The sequence below is a fragment of the Schistocerca cancellata genome, chromosome 7, assembly GCF_023864275.1.
Source record: "Schistocerca cancellata isolate TAMUIC-IGC-003103 chromosome 7, iqSchCanc2.1, whole genome shotgun sequence".
Taxonomy (NCBI): domain Eukaryota; kingdom Metazoa; phylum Arthropoda; class Insecta; order Orthoptera; family Acrididae; genus Schistocerca; species Schistocerca cancellata.
The window spans coordinates 260,956,617-260,973,769 of record NC_064632.1 but is presented as its reverse complement, the minus strand read 5'-3'; the positions used below and the strand labels follow the sequence as shown (position 1 = coordinate 260,973,769).

The window sequence follows — 17,153 nt, the reverse complement described above, 5'->3', positions numbered from 1 at the left end:
ATATCAAATGGTTACCGATCATGCCGCACCAAAAATTTATGGCAAAACGAACTTGGAAACTGCTATTCACTGAAGCGTGTGTATTTTCTCGTGACCAACGATGATCAATGCGTGTGTTGTTTATTCCATGTCGTGAAAACTGGGCTTCGTCAGTGAATAGTATGTACGGAAGCAAATGACTATTCTCAATTACCCAGTGACAGAACTGAAGTCGTTGGGCATTGTCGCCAACGTAGAGATTTTGGAAACCCTGTGTGTGAAATGGATGTAGGTTTTCCGTATGTAATGATTCCCAATCCCGTGTCTGTGGGACATTCTTCGTATGCTCGTACTGGGACTTCGCTCAACACTTGCAATAACTTCTTCCTGTTCTTGCAAAGTTTGTTGACGTGCACGCTCGGACGAAAAATGTCTACTTGGAAGAGCGCCTGTTGCACGCAAAGTGATAAACACTCTGGTAAACACCCTAGATCAGGTAATAGTCGAGTCGGAATTCGTCTGTGGTATTCTTCCTTGGCAGCAGTAGTGCTACCGTCGCAGAAGCCATAAACATACACCGTATCTGCGTATTCCTCATTACCGTAGACATGTGGCATTGTTAGCAGCGCTTGTACGAACACAGTTAACACCATACAATACACAACTAACCGATCCGTCGCCGGTACACTAAACAATGCGGCTTACACAACACAACTGCGCAAACAACAGGTGATTGTAGTACGTACGTCACATGACGTTAATACGTGGTAGGTCGCATAGCGTAAACATGGCATGTACCCGTGCAATATTTGCAAGAAAATCACTTCACGGTCCAGTTGTATTGCGTATATTTTCACGCTGTGCACATCAATTTTGCAGAATTAAAGTTCCTTTTAACACCTATACGTCCCTAACGAAGCATTTGTGGACCTATGTTCATATAACATTTTTTGTTCAGAATTATTTGTACTATCACTGTTTAAAATATTGACTTTTCCTCCCCAAACATCCTGTATTGCCTGTTTGGCCTCAGATGTCACATTTTTCAATTTTTAATACAACAAATCCTACAAAAAATGATTTTCTGGAGAGAATGTGGTATATCACTTAAACTGCATGTTTCCGTAATATGCAAGTACAACTACGAAAACCACCAACTACGATCTGATAACTCTGTAAATACCTTAATATGGTGGTTCTTGAGTTGCATCTGTGAAAGACTTTCTGCATCCTCTTATATGTATTGCTACGATAGACAAGGTTCCACAAAGAGGGAAGTCCGACCTCTGCTTGTAGACAAAAATTCGGTCACTACACCAAAATAAAGTATCTCTGTTACATTTTTCTGTAACGGTACAAAACACGTGGCTCACTTATTGACACTACTGATCTAACTTACAGATTAATGTGTACTTGTCCATAACAACAGTTCGATCTTCATATTCCAATTGGTGCAAGGCACAAGGGTCTCTGAAATTAAACACCATAATATCATTTCCAAGTCTATATTCTTCTTTTTATTGTTCTATAACGGTACAAAACACACATGGCTCGCTTATTGGCACTATGATCTAACTTGTACGTTAAGGCAAACTTGGTGATCACTATCTGAGTTATGATGTTATGCAGTGGAAACTACATAAAACTTTGATGAAATAACATACAGGACAGTAATTTTAACATCTGAATATAGGTAATAAGCAAGGGTTTCTATGCTTTCAGCAAGCCACTTTCAACTACTTTTCGAGGTTACGCTAATATTAGGCCTATAGTGATCTCCATGCTAGGATATGAACTTTATCTTCCAGTGAAAAGCACTAACCAGTTTCTATTGATAATACTAACTTATGCTCTTACACATTGGATATCGATGTTTACTGTATTTAGACAGTCTTCTAGTACCATTGTTCCAGTCTGGTAATGGTTAATAGCATGTTCACTAGCCAAGGAATATTTATATCAGGGAGACTTTCTAAAACTGATAAGATGGTTACCGATATCATTATTCATTCCTTTGCTTGTGATCTGTCATACGAATTTGTTATATACCTTCATTCTATAACTGGAGCTCTTCCACTTAAACTGTCTGTTCCAATAGCCTTATCTTTTTTTTTACAATCACAGTCATGTTTTCTTGATAGTTTTCTTGTACACAGAAGTCATGGTTTCATATTACGTAGTCACACACCTCAATTTTGATAAAAAAATCCCAGCAGTAATCAACATCCATAAGATAACCGTCGTCTACACGAAGTTGCTGAAATATCTCAAAACAGCTCACAGTGGAGAATTTACCAAGTAGATAACTGTTAAGTATGTCACACATTTCCTGCTTTAACACTGCAGGCTGTACCTTCTCTAATTGTTCTTACAAGGGAACCTCCCCATCGCACCCCCCTCAGATTCAGTTATAAGTTGGCACAGTCGATAGGCCTTGAAAAACTGAACACAGATAAATCGAGAAAACAGGAAGAAATTGTGTGAAACTATTAAAAATAAGCAAAATATACAAACTAAGCAGTCCATAGGAAACATAGGCAACATCAAGGATGATACGAGCGGTAGAGCGCCGTGGTCCCGTGGTTAGCGTCAGCATCTGCGGAACGAGAGGTCGTTGGTTCAAGTCTTCCCTCGGGTGAAAATTTTTTATTTTCAGACAATTATCAGAGTTCAGGCACTCACACATAATCAACTTCGCTGTGCAAAATTCCAGGACATGTTCAGATTTGCTTGGACATATGCAGAATTTGACGGTCTACACACGGAAAAATTTGAAAACCTTAAAAACATATGTTTTGACAGAGCACAGAGAAAACTGTGCGACTGTGAAACTGTTGCATTAATTTGTTGAAGTTTATGTGACACACACTTATGTTTTCATCAATTTTTTGGAAGTGATTATCACATCCACAAGAAAACCTAAATCGGGCAAGGTAGAAGAATCTTTTTACCCATTCGCCCAAGTGTGCAAGTTAGGTGGGTCGACAACATATTCCTGTCATGTGACGCACATGCCGTCACCAGTGTCGTGTAGAATATATCAGACGTGTTTTCCTGGGGAGGAATCGGTTGACCTATGACCTATGACCTTGCGATCAAATGTTTTCGGTTCCCACTGGTTCGTCTACTAAATTCGTATACATATTTCGTCTACTAATCGCACGGTTTTGCGGTGCGGTCGCAAAACACAGACACTAAACTTATTAGAGTGAACAGAGACGTCAATGAACGAACGGACAGATCATAACTTTGCGAAAGTAAAATTTTCAGTCGAGGGAAGACTTAAACAAAGGACCTCTCGCTCCGCAGCTGTTCACGCTAACCACGGGACCACGGCGCGCCTGAGCTCATATCACCCTTGATGTTGCCTATATTGCCCATGGACTACTCAGTTAGTATATTTTGCTTATTTTTTCATAGTTCCACACAACTTCTTCCTGTTTTCTCGATTTATCTGTGTTCAGTTTTTCAAGGCCTATCAACTGTGCCAACATATAACTAAATCTGAGGGGGGTGCGATGGGGAGGTTCCCTGGTTAGCAGTACACCCGCATACACCAGCACACAGCTCCTCTCCTCTGAAGGCAACCTGATATATGTGCAGCCTTTATCTCTATAATGCAAAATATCACACATACAAGTCTGAATGCATCAGCAACTCTCCATTTGTCAGGGATCATGCTGACTAAGCATATGTACACATTATATCACAGTACCCATAGTACCAGTGTATAGCGCCACACAGGTTCCTATGGATGATGGAACTTTCAGTCACAACTCCTAAATTTAGAACAAGTCTTCACTCATCTGATAGCTTGCTGACTGAGCATACACATGCATCTCAGCATGGTCCCCCTGAGATCACACACACGTGTCAAGGAAGGAGGGAGAAGATGTGGAAGGGATGCTGCATGTATGTGATGATGGAACAATGGGAGGCAGGAAAGCAATCGGTTTTTGAGCTATAAGAACAAACTGACTTTTGAATTTGGAGTTGTCTACATACATGGCAGGGAGATGCAAATTCAGCTTTGACCTTTGGGTTGTCTAGATACAGGTCTGGAGGAAATGCATGATGCCATCATGTCTCACCTCTTTCCTAAATCTTGCCCACTCTCTACTCTCCCCTTCCCCTTCCTCCCCCTGTCCCTCTGCCCATTTCCTCTCATAATCCATGCTCTACCCTTCCCCCTCCTCTCCCCTCTCTGTCAATCACAGACCAATATTTTACCAGCCACTAAAACGAAACAGCCAATCAGTATGTAACCTAGAACCACCACCATGTCAACATTCACAGATCCCACACAGTTTCATCAGCTTCATCATCACTCAACATAAACATAACACTAGACTATACATGCATTCATTACGCTCACCTACACTCTACAAATACACAAAAGACATAATTGGCACATATATGCGAGGCGAGAGGCACTGTGTGTGGTGAAAGAAACCCCTTTCCAGCTCCGCAGCTAAACTATTCCTTGAGGTCTCCCAGCCAACAGTGCCATACAACTTTACTTTTTACTATCCTAACCATATTAATATGGCAACAAAAATGTTGGGTGTACACATGTATCTTCATTCCTGCTAGCATTTGCCACAACTTCATAGCAAGTCGTCTGAAAGGGTAAACTCTGCAGTAGTGACAAATAGCAGACATACTTCAAAAAGGGACACATTCCAGTGCAAATAAGCAACATCCAACTCATATAGAACAATTTATTGCAGTAAATCGTGTATGCTAACATTGTATACTAGGTAACCCTGAGATGAAGTTCTAGGTGTGTTTGCACTGGTTATCTAGGGTGTAATGATACCTCCTGAACCCACACTGGCAGCGGGTAAGTAAGGATCTGGATTCGAGAACCCACACCAGGCGCCTATTGACCATACGCTCAAATGTCTTTCCGACGCAGCTGGTGAGACTAATGCTACGGTAGCTACTGGGTTCGGTCCGATCCTTCCCTGGTTTTAAAAGGGGAATTAAAATCGATTCTTTCCACGAACTAGGAAAGTCGCCTGTCTTCCAAATTTCACTAAAAAGTTGAAGGAGGACCTCCTTTGACCGCAGATCCAACTGCTGCAGCATGCTATACGATATCAGGTCTGGACCAGGTGCGGTATCCCGAGATACGGACAGTGCAGAGTCCAACTCCCACAAAGAGAAAGGCTGGTTGTATTCCTCAGCGTTCTTTGAACGGAAATCAAAACCAGCTCTCTCCTGTGTACCACGATAGCGCAGAAATTCTGGGTCCTGGCTAGAATCGGCCGTAATAGTTTGAAAAGATTCTGCCAACGCCCGGGCGATGTCTCTTGGAGATGTTAGGAGACACCCCCGCTCACGTATAGCTGCTATTGGTGGTCGAGAGAATCGCCTTGAGATCCTCCTAATGGCTTCCCATACTTTGCTTGAAGATGTGGACCACCAACATGTCAGACATGTGGGACACAGCTGTCGATACGACATATTTTAACTGAGTGTGTTTTATATGCGGGTTTGAGGGAAGATTTCAGTTTCCCACCAGACCTACCCTCTCTTTTAACTAATAATGAGGCGAGTGTCGCTAGAGTTTTACGTTTTTGTGTGATGTCTGGCCTTCTTCCCAAAATATTGGGATTGAAGTCTTAATGTGCTGTCCAGTGGTTTGGTCACCCATTATTTGTAAGTGGTCACTCAGCCACCCTTAATTATTTTTACCTGTTTGTACTGCTATTTTATTTTTAGTTTTATCTCCCTGTTTTGATGTGCTGTGTCCAATCTTGCAATTTAAACAATACCAATTCTCTCACAATTCGGCTCTGAATTGAACTTTTGGGAACGGGCGCTGATAACCTCGCTGTTGTGCGCCCTAAAACACTAATAATAATCATCATCATCATGTTTGCACTGACTGGCTCGTTAGACAGTCCTGTGTGTTGACAGGGTCCATTGTACCCCTCCCTGCATGCTCTGGTGGCGCAGTGGGGGCCGCCAGAGGAGAAGGCCAAGTTCGTCTGGAGTCTGCTTGGTGAGTTAACGCTAAATTTATGTTCCGTTAAGGTTACAGAATATTACACACGTAAACTGTGAAGCATTCTCAAAAAATGACAATAATTTTATAACAAAAAATGGCTCTGAGCGCTATGGGACTTAACATCTATGGCCGTCAGTCCCCTAGAACTTAGAACTACTTAACCCTAACTAACCTAAGGACATCACACAACACCCAGTCATCACGAGGCAGAGAAAATCCCTGACCCCGCCGGGAATCGAACCCGGGAACCCGGGTGCGGGAAGCGAGAACGCTACCGCACGACCAGGAGCTGCGGACTAATTTTATAACAAATACTGAACTGTGAGCTACCACAAAACTGCTTAAATAATGGTATTTAGCTATTTCATATGACAAAGATGGTAGTTTTACCAAACAGTAAGGTGGATACATTAATTTCAACATCAATAGAGTAGGGAACTTTTTCACATACATAATAAAATTTATGTACGTCATCCCTACAAAAAGTCGGTCTACAAGACATGTGTCAAAGGTACGGTACACAGTTTCCAGGTGTACATAAATTGCTAAAACAGTAATATAAAGTGTTACCAATCACTGTTTATTTATCTCCAAGACGCGTTTCAAAAGTGTAAACCTCTATCATCAGGTAGATTTACATTTGTTAGTAGGACATGTGTCTGCGTGTTGTGTTACGATTTTTTGGAGGAACTTGTGGCACTGGCTTCAGAGGTTACAGGTTCCTTTCACTGCCATAGCACATCACATATGATGGTTTAATGTGTTCAGAGGTTTGGATGGCGCCATCAGAGAGGATAAGATCATTGTTCAGGGAGGTGACACACTGGGTTGAGGAGGACAATGTGAAGTGGATGGGAGGAAGTTGTTGAGATTGCGAAGGAATGAGGATAGGGAGTATTGGCCCCAAGTTCAGATCATGAGATATCATCAATGAACCTAAACCCGACCAAGGGTTTGGGGTTTTGGGAGGCTAGGAAGGTTTGTTCTAGATTGCCCATAAGTGGGTTGGCATAAGTTGATGCCACACAGGTGCTGTGCTGCGCCGCCAGTTTCTTTGTACACCTTTCATCTAAAGAAGGAGTGGTTGTGTGACAGAATAATGTTAGTAAGATGTATGAGTAATGAGGAAATGTGTCTGGAGTCTGAAGGACACTGGGTATCAATAGGGACAAGACCATGGGCATCAAGGAAGTGGCGTCAACAGTGATGAGTAGAGCTCCAGAAGGTAAATGGGTGGGGATGGTGGGGAGTTGGTGAAGGAAGTGGTTGGTATCCTTGACCTGTGAGACTAGATTTTGGGCAATTTGTTGGAGGTGTTGGTCAGTGAGAGCTGAAATTCTTTCAGTGGGAGCACAACAACTAGCTACAATGGGTTGTCAGGATTGTTGGGTTTGTGGAGTTTAGGGAGCATGTAGAAGGTGGGTGTGCAGTGTGTCATGGGGGTGAGGATGGAAATGAATTGAAGGGCGAGGTGCTGGCAAGAGCTAAAAACTTTAAACAGGGATTGAAGGTTATGTCGGACTTCTGGGATAGGATCACCTTTGGTTGCAAAGTTTACGTGTGGAGTAGTCAGACATTTAGAAAACAGCGAGGAAATACGGCGAAGAGGTAGTGAATGATATACGTTTGTTGGCTTCCGCGGCCGGTTCATTTGGATAAAATATTAAGAGTAAACAACAGCGAACCGCCCTGAAGAGGACCGCAGAAATTCGATTGAAACATCGGCAATGTAATCATTTTAGTAGTTTACAGTGACATGGCCCAATACCTAAAAATTATTTTTATCAAAAAGAAGTGAATGATCTCTCCTCCGCATGGGTTAAGCGAAATCAGATCTAACAGCTTTGAACTTCATTGATCACCAGAGTTCTGCTTTCAAAGTACATTGTAAAGATATGATTTACTATACTTCCAAAGACTTGAGCCATCCAAGAGACGAAAACAAAAAAAGGTAACCTTAAAACAAGTGTACAGTAATTCTAACATGTAATGTACTGAAGTATTACTGTGTGCTAAGCGAGTCTTTGGTTGAAATTTAGGCCTGGTTAAATTAGAATGGAAAGTTTACATTTCAGATATATATGTACTAAGATAATGTCTCGTACTAATGGCAGCTCGTAACCATACATTTGTAGTTATCTAACAAACGGCTCGTACGCGGACCTATGTTCAATACAACAGTTTTCCTTCTATTATTGTATACTGTCACCTGTGTCAGTTTAAACCGTTAATTATGATACACCCAGTACAATAACTTAATGCTACTGTTTTCAGCACTTATACCACCACAGGCCCGTTAATTCTTTAGTAAATGATGCAAGTATGCGTTTAACACCAGATCTGACTAACTGTGTGCTAGACGCTCCAACGGTTCTCAGGAGGGACCTTCGGCACGGTGGTAACGTGGCCCATCTGCTCGGCCATTATCGAGGCCCTGGGGTGGAAGGCGAGCTTCTACATCCTCGGCGGCATCGCGGGCGTCTGGAGCATCCTGTGGTTCGTGACGGTGTACGACTCTCCCTCCAGACACCCGCGCATCTCGCCCCACGAGCTCAACTACATCACCACCAGTATCGCGGGCACCGTGTCCCCGGAGAAGGTGAGATCTGCTTCCCAGTCCGCATTGTTGGCAAACAGAAACATTGTCAATTATAGTTGTGTATTGACCCTTTTGCTGCCAAGTGTACACCAGCACTACATTTAGTTTGTTGAACATTGCCCACCTCTTGCCCGACCCCCTATCTGACCATTTCTGTCATACTAGATATTATGGTCGCTGCTGTATTTCTTTGACTGTTGACATTAACAAAACAATGTAATCAAGGACAGTACTGCAGTTCTTAAATGCTAAACATGGAACAAAACGTTTTCCACGTCACATTGTTTATAACACTTCTCACTTTGTTTCTGCTAGTTTTTATTGCTGCGAACGACGCATCTTCTCAAAATGTGCCTTTCTAATCGAGATGATTCAACAACACTAGGCAAGTCCCTCCCTCACATTCGCAAGACGTTTTCCTCTTTCGAAGGCCGACTTCTAAAATTTATTCTTTTCTGTGCTGTTTCTCTAGAATTTCATGAATAATAATTACATGTAACTCAGCCACTGACAGGTTTTTTTCTAGTAAGTACTAATTAAATAACATAAAGATGGTCAGTACAGGTTGAGAGTTCAGCTCACAACACAGATTTCTGCTTGGCTTCTATTACACAAAGAATTAAGTCTGTGGATAAAGCCCAAATTCGTCGTACAGCTAAAATTCGTCGTACTGCTATGAGAAACCTATTCAAACACGAAACACAGCACAAGCTCGCAGCACAGGTTATCAACGCACTATTTTGGAAGTTCTGAGAATGTAGTCTTAATACGACACTGATTTCTTGTCATTGCGGGGCAGCTTTTTGGCGCTCCAGACACCACGGGATCACGCGAAATCACGCGACGCGCCGGAGAAGGGATGTGTCTGGCCTGTTGCTGAGTGCTCACCGACTGCTGTACGTACAGGAGATAGGCAAAATAATGTGAACATCTGTACTTACTTGGGAATGGTTTATTAATAAGGTGTTGGATCCAAATTTGCCCGTAATATAGCTGCGATTCAATTGAATACTGGCATATAATGATTGTATAGTCTCCAGTGGAATGTTATGCCACTCTTCGATCTGAACCTCTTCTAACTCCTGAAGTGACGAGGGAGGCGGAAATCTGCTCTGGAGTCTGCGCTCCAATATTGCCCACAGGGTTCGATAATGTTCAAGTCTGGAAACTGTGCAGGCCAGGGAAGACGTTGCAGTTCAGTTGCACGCTCCTCGTGCCACGATTGTACTGTCCTGGCTGCGTGAATGGGTTCATTATCGTCCTGAAATATGGAACCAATGTTGGGAAACGATATTTGAATCATGGTATGCAATTTATCACCTAAAATGTTCACATAATGGTTGGCTGTAACACGGCCATTGAGAGTAACGATGGGACCAGCAGAATACCATGACATGGTTGCCCACACCATCACACTTTCCCCTCCATGCTTAACCGTTGGAATCAAGCAATCAGCATTGTAGGCTTCTTTTGGCGGTCTCCAGACGCAAACCTGGCGCAGTGATGGAGATAACGAAAAATGTTGATTCGTCGGACCATATGACGTGTTTCCACTGACCAGCCGTCCAAGATTTATGCTCCTGACACCATGTTTTGCGCTTCTTTGCATCGTTTGTCGTCGCTAATGGTTTCGGTATAGCAGCTCGTCCACGAATAGTCCTTTTATGGAGTTCTCGGCGGACAGTGTCGACAGATACGGGGTCTCCAAGATGGCTATTGAGCTCTGCAGTCGCTTTAGCCGCCGTACTTTTGTGTTATTTTGACACAATTCGTGTTAGCGTACGACAATCTCTGTCATTTAGTGTTGATTTGCGTCCACTATTACGTTCACACGATAATGTCCTTCAGTGTTTTGTTTAGGCTGTCATGACTGTTGAAACAGTTGCTCTTGAAACATTCGATAAGTTGACTGTCTCGGTTATTGATGCTCCAGCTAATCGGGCCCCCACAATCTGCCCTGTTTGGAACTCTGTTAGTCTATCATTGCACGTCGACCTCGGCCCCTGAATGCAAATACGAAGTGTGAACAACTCGTAAACAACCTGCACTGATGCCTAATCCGTACTGAACACGCCAGTCCGGCGCGTCGCGTGCCTTACCTGTGTTGTTGATCGTCAAACACAACCGTCCCATTACTACCACTGTTCACATGATTTTGCCTATCCCCTGTATGTGGCACCGCCGGTTGTGGGAGCCAGTAAGGAAACTGTCTACCTGAGTCGCTAGTTACAGCATGAGCTAAAAAGGAATTTTTATATCATTTCATGTTTTTTGCAGTACACTCTCTTGCGCCTAGTGTCTCGTCACACCTATCTACAGCTCCCGTTGACTGATTGCAGAGCAACACCCATTTCGGTTTCAGTTTTTCAAAATCTATTTTTTCCTGTTGGTACATTTTCGCCTGTACGACATATGAAAAATATACATACGTCCCTCCAGTCGCGTCACTTCAATGCAAATACCGTCCTCGTTGGGCCAGTTTGCAGATCTCTCACATGCAGCTTGCGTTCGAGATTCTTTATTCACGGAATGTCTCCCTACTGCATTAATTCCTCAGTTACACAAGGACTTTCATATCTGGACTCGTGTACCAATTGTCAACGTACAGCGTGTCTCTTCCTACATAAGATTCAAGAAATGTTGTTGCTATATTGCCTATTTTTTAAGTAGCCTTCAGTAGTTACTATGTCGGTCGTTGCACCGGTGTACTCTTAAATTTCCCGTACAAATCCTGTTTCACGCTCACCGAGAACAACATTTTTATTCCAAAATAACTTCTTTTGTGAAGAGCATACTACTTGAAAGCTAGACACCGTTTGACCAGGAGAAGGCTTTCGCCAATACATGCGTTTGAAATGGAGTGGGAGCAGATCAAAAACCGTCAACACCCCTTATACTGAACATTTTCACTCCCGAAAAATGAGCAAGGGAAACGTGAACAATTTTTCTCCGTCCCGAGATGCTGAAAGGCCAGGATCGAATGTAGCTAGAGTATTCTCACCCGAAGATGAAAGAGGGTTACATTCGTCCTCTCTATAACTACCTGCAAGCAACATTTCTATTTCTGCGTTTCATAGTCCGCGCAACCACATCTTTGGACCGCTTTATAACTCGCTCCTGCATTGTAATCCCACCAAGAGGAGCAAATGGCAAAATAATAAAACTTCTTGTGCCATATACGATCGATATGAATAAAATTATTAATACAACTAACAAGCGCTTGAAGAGCTATCGTTCACGCCGTGCTATAGTGCCTATAAGGCTCTCTACGTCGTACATTCCTGTTGCGAAAAAAATCGATACGTATGTACCCGCCACAAGTGCTACTCACGTTACTAATTTGTGTCGCGCATATACGACGTTAGCTCAAGAGCGCGTAGTTAGTGTTGTACGTACGTTTCGCAAGCTTTTAAAAGGCTAAGTGGATCCCAGTGGTTATGAGCTACTGTCTGATTAGTATCACTTGATTAAAATCACACACGTCGTGTAACCATTGAGACAGTTAAGCATGTCCGCTAGTTGTAATGATCATAACTACAATTTTCTCTTAAGTAATTTCACTGTTCAATCACATAACTGTCATCACCCGTCAAAAGCCTAATAATCACATTTCGCAGCACGGACCGATGCGAGACGTGCACGGAGAGAGTCAGTGAGGATCTGGAAGGTACCAACAGCCTGTTGAGCCACGCCAACTCCAGCGCCGTGGCCACTTGTCCCAGGTTTCTCATTTAAGGATCCACTTCAGGAACAGCCCGATCCAAATGGTCACATACATTCTCGACTGGGTTCAAATCCGAGGAGTTTGTTGACCAACCGAGTACAGCAGACGCATCCCGGTGCTCTTAAAACCACACACTACACAGCGAGCTTCGTGACAGCTTGCAATGTCCTGTTGGTAGATGCTACCGTGCCGAGGACAAACAGACGGCATGTGGGCGTGGACATGGTCCCCGAGGATAGATGCATATTTGTGTTGAGCCACTGTACCTTCCAGAATGAAGAGCTCACCTAGAAAACGCCACGAAAATATTCGCCTGAATACAACGCTCCCTCCTCCGGCCTGTACCCCATTGCTTTCAGACGTTTCACGCCGTACCTACCATTAGCCGTCTGTCCGATAGAGCATAAAACGTGATTCATCGGAAAGGCTACCAGTTGCCAATCAGTGGACGTCCAGTTGCGATATTGGCATCCAAATTGCACAAATCGTCGCCGATGAATAGCAGTTAGCATGGCTGCATGAACCAGACACCTGCTGCAGAGGCCCATAAGTAGCAACGGTCGCTAAACGGAGCCACTGTTGGCAGCATCTTGGTTCATCTGGATGATCATCAGTTGCTCAACAGTCGCACACCTGCTCGCCCGTATACATCTACACAGCCTTCGTTCACCCTGTCAACAAAGTTCCTTAGTGCACCTGAGTTGCGTTGGCGTCGGTTTGGAGGTTTGGATAGCGCCATTTTGTCATACACGGTATACTTTAACTACTGCAGCACGCGAACTGTTTACAAACTTAGCCATTTCGGAAATGATTCCACCCTTGGTCCAAAAACCAATGATTATGTCTTTTTGGACGTCAGATAAATCGTATATGAAGATGGTATAACCGGCCATTGACCTTCTTCTTCTGTGCTGGATGCATACGCATTGCCCGAACTCTTACGGAACTCGGTAAGATTGTCTGCCGCGAGTAATGAGTGTAATGGGCAGGGGCACTACGAATGTAGTGTGTGGACATTAATTTGGGAATGTGGGTCTCACGGGGAGCGTGCAAGGAATAAATTCCTGCAGCCGCACAATCCTCTGTGCCCTCGGTGGCTCAGATGGATAGAGCGACTCCCATGTAAGCAGGAGATCCCGGATTCGAATCCCGGTCCGGCCACACATTTTCAGCTGTCCCCGTTGATGTATATCAACGCCTGTCGACAGCTTAGGGTATTGATTTAATTATCATATCAGATAAATCGTTCCATTTCTACAATACGACAAAGACTGCGTCCACCCGACACGCTCTATACATCCTCCATTGCTAGGACTGCCACATGCAATCTGTGGCTGGTTATTGCACGCTGACGTCGAACGTAGTCGATGTAAACAACGTAACTGGAACGTTTATTTTCAAATAATTACGAGGACGTGATTAAAAGTAATGCATCCGAAATATTTATGTGAAAACTCTTAAAGAGATATAACTAAAACTGCATTAACCTTCTACATCTTTATTCTTCATGTCTACTTGCTTATTTCTCAATATAGTCACCATGGCGAAGAATACATTTCTTCCAACAAGAGACCAGTTTGTTGATACACTCACTATAGAATGTTTGACTTTCTTGCTACAACCTCACCTCCGCTTAAACCGCTTCATCACTATCAGAGTGAAGTCCTCGAAGGTTTTCTTCAAGTTTTGAACGTCCACTCCCAGCTCTGTCACACATGATGAGGTTAGCATCACAGTTTCCTTCATTACGAGCGTGAAAAATCCAACGTCGTGCATTACTCATGTTGATAACATCACCAACGTGCACAGCTTTCTATGAATTTCAAAAGGAGGCAGGTTTTTTGTGGTTAGAAACTCGATTACAACACGCTCTTTCTCACACACCGACATTGTTACGTTCCACAGTGCCACGTTACTCGCTACATTTGGGACCTTTCCAGCGACATGGTATTGCTTCTTGCATCTGCAAAGCGGAAAGTCGGCCGAGTAATATGCGTGTAGTACCTCTACTGATATTAAGAACAGAATAAAAAAAATCGGAGATATAACTTTGCAGCACGCCCTCGTATCTCTCTCAGTGTCACAGATTACACGTACAATCAGCGCGAATGTTTTACTCAGTGGCTAAGTGGCTACCTGTCAGACTATAAATGAAGAGGTAATACAGAGCTCATTCATTTATTTGCATCCAGAATGTATCATACGAATAATTCCGATATCTCGTTATGATCGAGTAGTTTATGACGCCTAAGAAATAAAGTGCGAGTGTGAAAGTAAAATTATTTCTGCTTTTTAGCACTAAAAACATTTTAGATGCTCCCTCTTCCTCAAAATAGAGTCACTGTGCCAATAGTACATGTTCCACATGGTACAGATTACTAAAACAGCTGGGAAGAGGTGACAGGAACGTCACAAATCAGCTGTAGCCCAGATTTGCTGAAATGTAAGCCTGAAATTATCTACAAGGCCAGTATCGTAGTCATTACCGTACTGATTACAATACGTCACCACATGAGGTGATGACTATAATCAACGAAGCCCAGTTATGCCAAATTTTCTTCTTGAGATGTAGACTGAATAAATGTTTGCAGTTAATCTTGGGGTTGCTCTGTACTTTTGCATGCGGGCTGGTTGTAGTCTAGCAATCATAGCAATTACAAATGTTCCTCAGCCAATATGTTTTAAAACACACAGAAATAGGTTTAAGGTGTTAAGGAGCTACATACCACACGCTTTTTCTATAAACTACAATACAGATGGCTCTTTTTGACTTTTCAGAAGATGTTATTGATGATGCATTAAAATGTAAATACACCGTCTGAGCAAAAATCACCTAAAATATGTGGTCGGATGTCAATGTTAACTCTTTACACACGCACAACATTCGGAGAATGTAGTTGCAGTTCTCTGAGACAGATGAACAGCTTCCACAGTGCATTAGTGTTGTTCATGTTTAGTGTTGTTCCCAGGCCTGGTAGTGTATGTAAGGGGTGTGAGCGGCGTCAGATGTTGAGTGATGGCTGAAAGAGATGGAGACGCAGTGTACTTGTGTGATACAGTGTTATCAGCACCTGACAAAGTTTTTAACTGGCCTGATTGTGCGTCTCCATTTGGCAATATCCAGATGTGTGGGACATTTGGAGTGACACTGGCCCAACATTGGACTGCTTGGTAAGATGAGGGCAGACATAACGTACCGGTCGACCACGTCTGATCACCACAAAGGAGGATCGCCGTATTATGCTCCAAGTACTTCGTAATCCCTTAAAATCTGCGCATTCCATCTGAGAACAAGTAATGGACTCTTTGCTGCATTCTGCATCATCCCGCACCATTGGTCATGTCGGAAACTAGCAGCATCCGGACTAGGGAATAACCGTCACATTCGTAGGGTGACAACACAGCATAATCGCCTACATTTAGACTGGTGCCGTGATGGGAAATACGGATTGCTGACGAATGGCTTCACATCGTGTTCAGCGATGAACTGCGGTTCTGCACTGCCCCAGCTGACTATCGTCGGCGAGTATGACGGAAACCTTGGAAGAGGTCACATTATTCCAACGTGTTAGAGACGGAGAGGCACAGCAGTGTTACTACTGGTATCGTGCTGCGGAAGTCCAGGCCACAGCTGGTAGGGACTGAGGCAACACTGGCACAATGGCACGTCATGGACATCCTATGTACTCATGTGTTACCACTCGTGCAATAGTATCGTGGCGCCATTTTCCAACAGGACAATGGTTGTCCACACGTGTAGAATGTCTTATGAACAGCATGCGTAATGTTGAGGTACTCCTGTGACCAGCAAGATCCCGAGATCTGCCCTAATAGAACATCTGTGGGACAAGCTCGACCGTCTACTTCGTTACAGTGCCAGCGTCCAGTATATCAAGGACCAGTTACATCAGCTGTCGGTCGGTTTGCCTTAGGAGAGGATACTATGGTTTTATGATACTCTTCCCAACCAAATCACAGTATGCATCCAGGCGAGAGGCGTGCAACGTCATACTGTCAAGATCTTTGTAAATTTGACTATATTTTGTACTGAAATAAAATCACGCATTCTTTCAGCCCATAAAGTTTCACTTCCTTTCTCCCTCTGCTTCTGGGTATTTCACTTTTTTTGTCAGGTAGTGTTAATAAAAATTATTGTTATTCAGACATGACAATAGGACAACAGGAAACACAGATAATAAATATGATTTTGTAGATTTTTGAGGATGAAATGTGGAACTGGTGTGGATACATTGAAAAAAGTGGGGTAGTTGATGTAGGTTTCATGTGAGGCATTATCTTGGACATACTATTAAAGATTCGTGGAGCGCGAATGTGTAGACGCGAAATTCGGAGTGTGACATATGAAGTGTGACAGTGTATAAGAACCAAAGCTCAAGCGAGGTTCGTAGGGGTCTTAATTTTGGGGAGAAAAAAGGAGAGCGGAATTTTTAAAAAAAAGTATATGTAAATTATGCAAACAACCTTAAATAATAAGTCCGTGGATGTGAAGACAACTCGTGTAAATATCTTATATTTTAAAAATTTTAACTTGTGCTAAAACACGAAATTTCTGCAGTTCTGCATTTACTGTGTTTCTGGATTTACAAGACCACTCTGCCGTTTGTACTTAAGTGGCTGGCAGAGAATTCGTCGAACCACCTTCAGACTACCATTCCACTCTCGAAAAATGCGTGGGAAAAACGAACGCTTAAATCTTTCGTGCGAGCTCCCATTTCTCTTATTTTATTACGACAATATTTCTCCCCGGGTAGGTGGGCGTCAGCAAAATGTTTTCACATTGGCATGAGAAACTCGCTGATTGAAATTTCGTGAAA

At 43.1% G+C, this 17,153-nt stretch overlaps 1 protein-coding gene across 1 annotated transcript in view; it reads left to right on the top strand.

Annotated features, from left to right (window-relative positions):
• LOC126092725 (sialin-like) overlaps window positions 1-17,153 on the top strand; it is a 158,846-nt gene that overhangs the window by 55,348 nt on the left and 86,345 nt on the right. Inside the window, exons 5-6 of the mRNA XM_049908449.1 lie at window positions 5,905-5,989; window positions 8,374-8,594. Of these exons, the coding sequence (XP_049764406.1) occupies window positions 5,905-5,989; window positions 8,374-8,594 (306 nt within the window). The remainder of the gene's footprint in view (window positions 1-5,904; window positions 5,990-8,373; window positions 8,595-17,153) is intronic.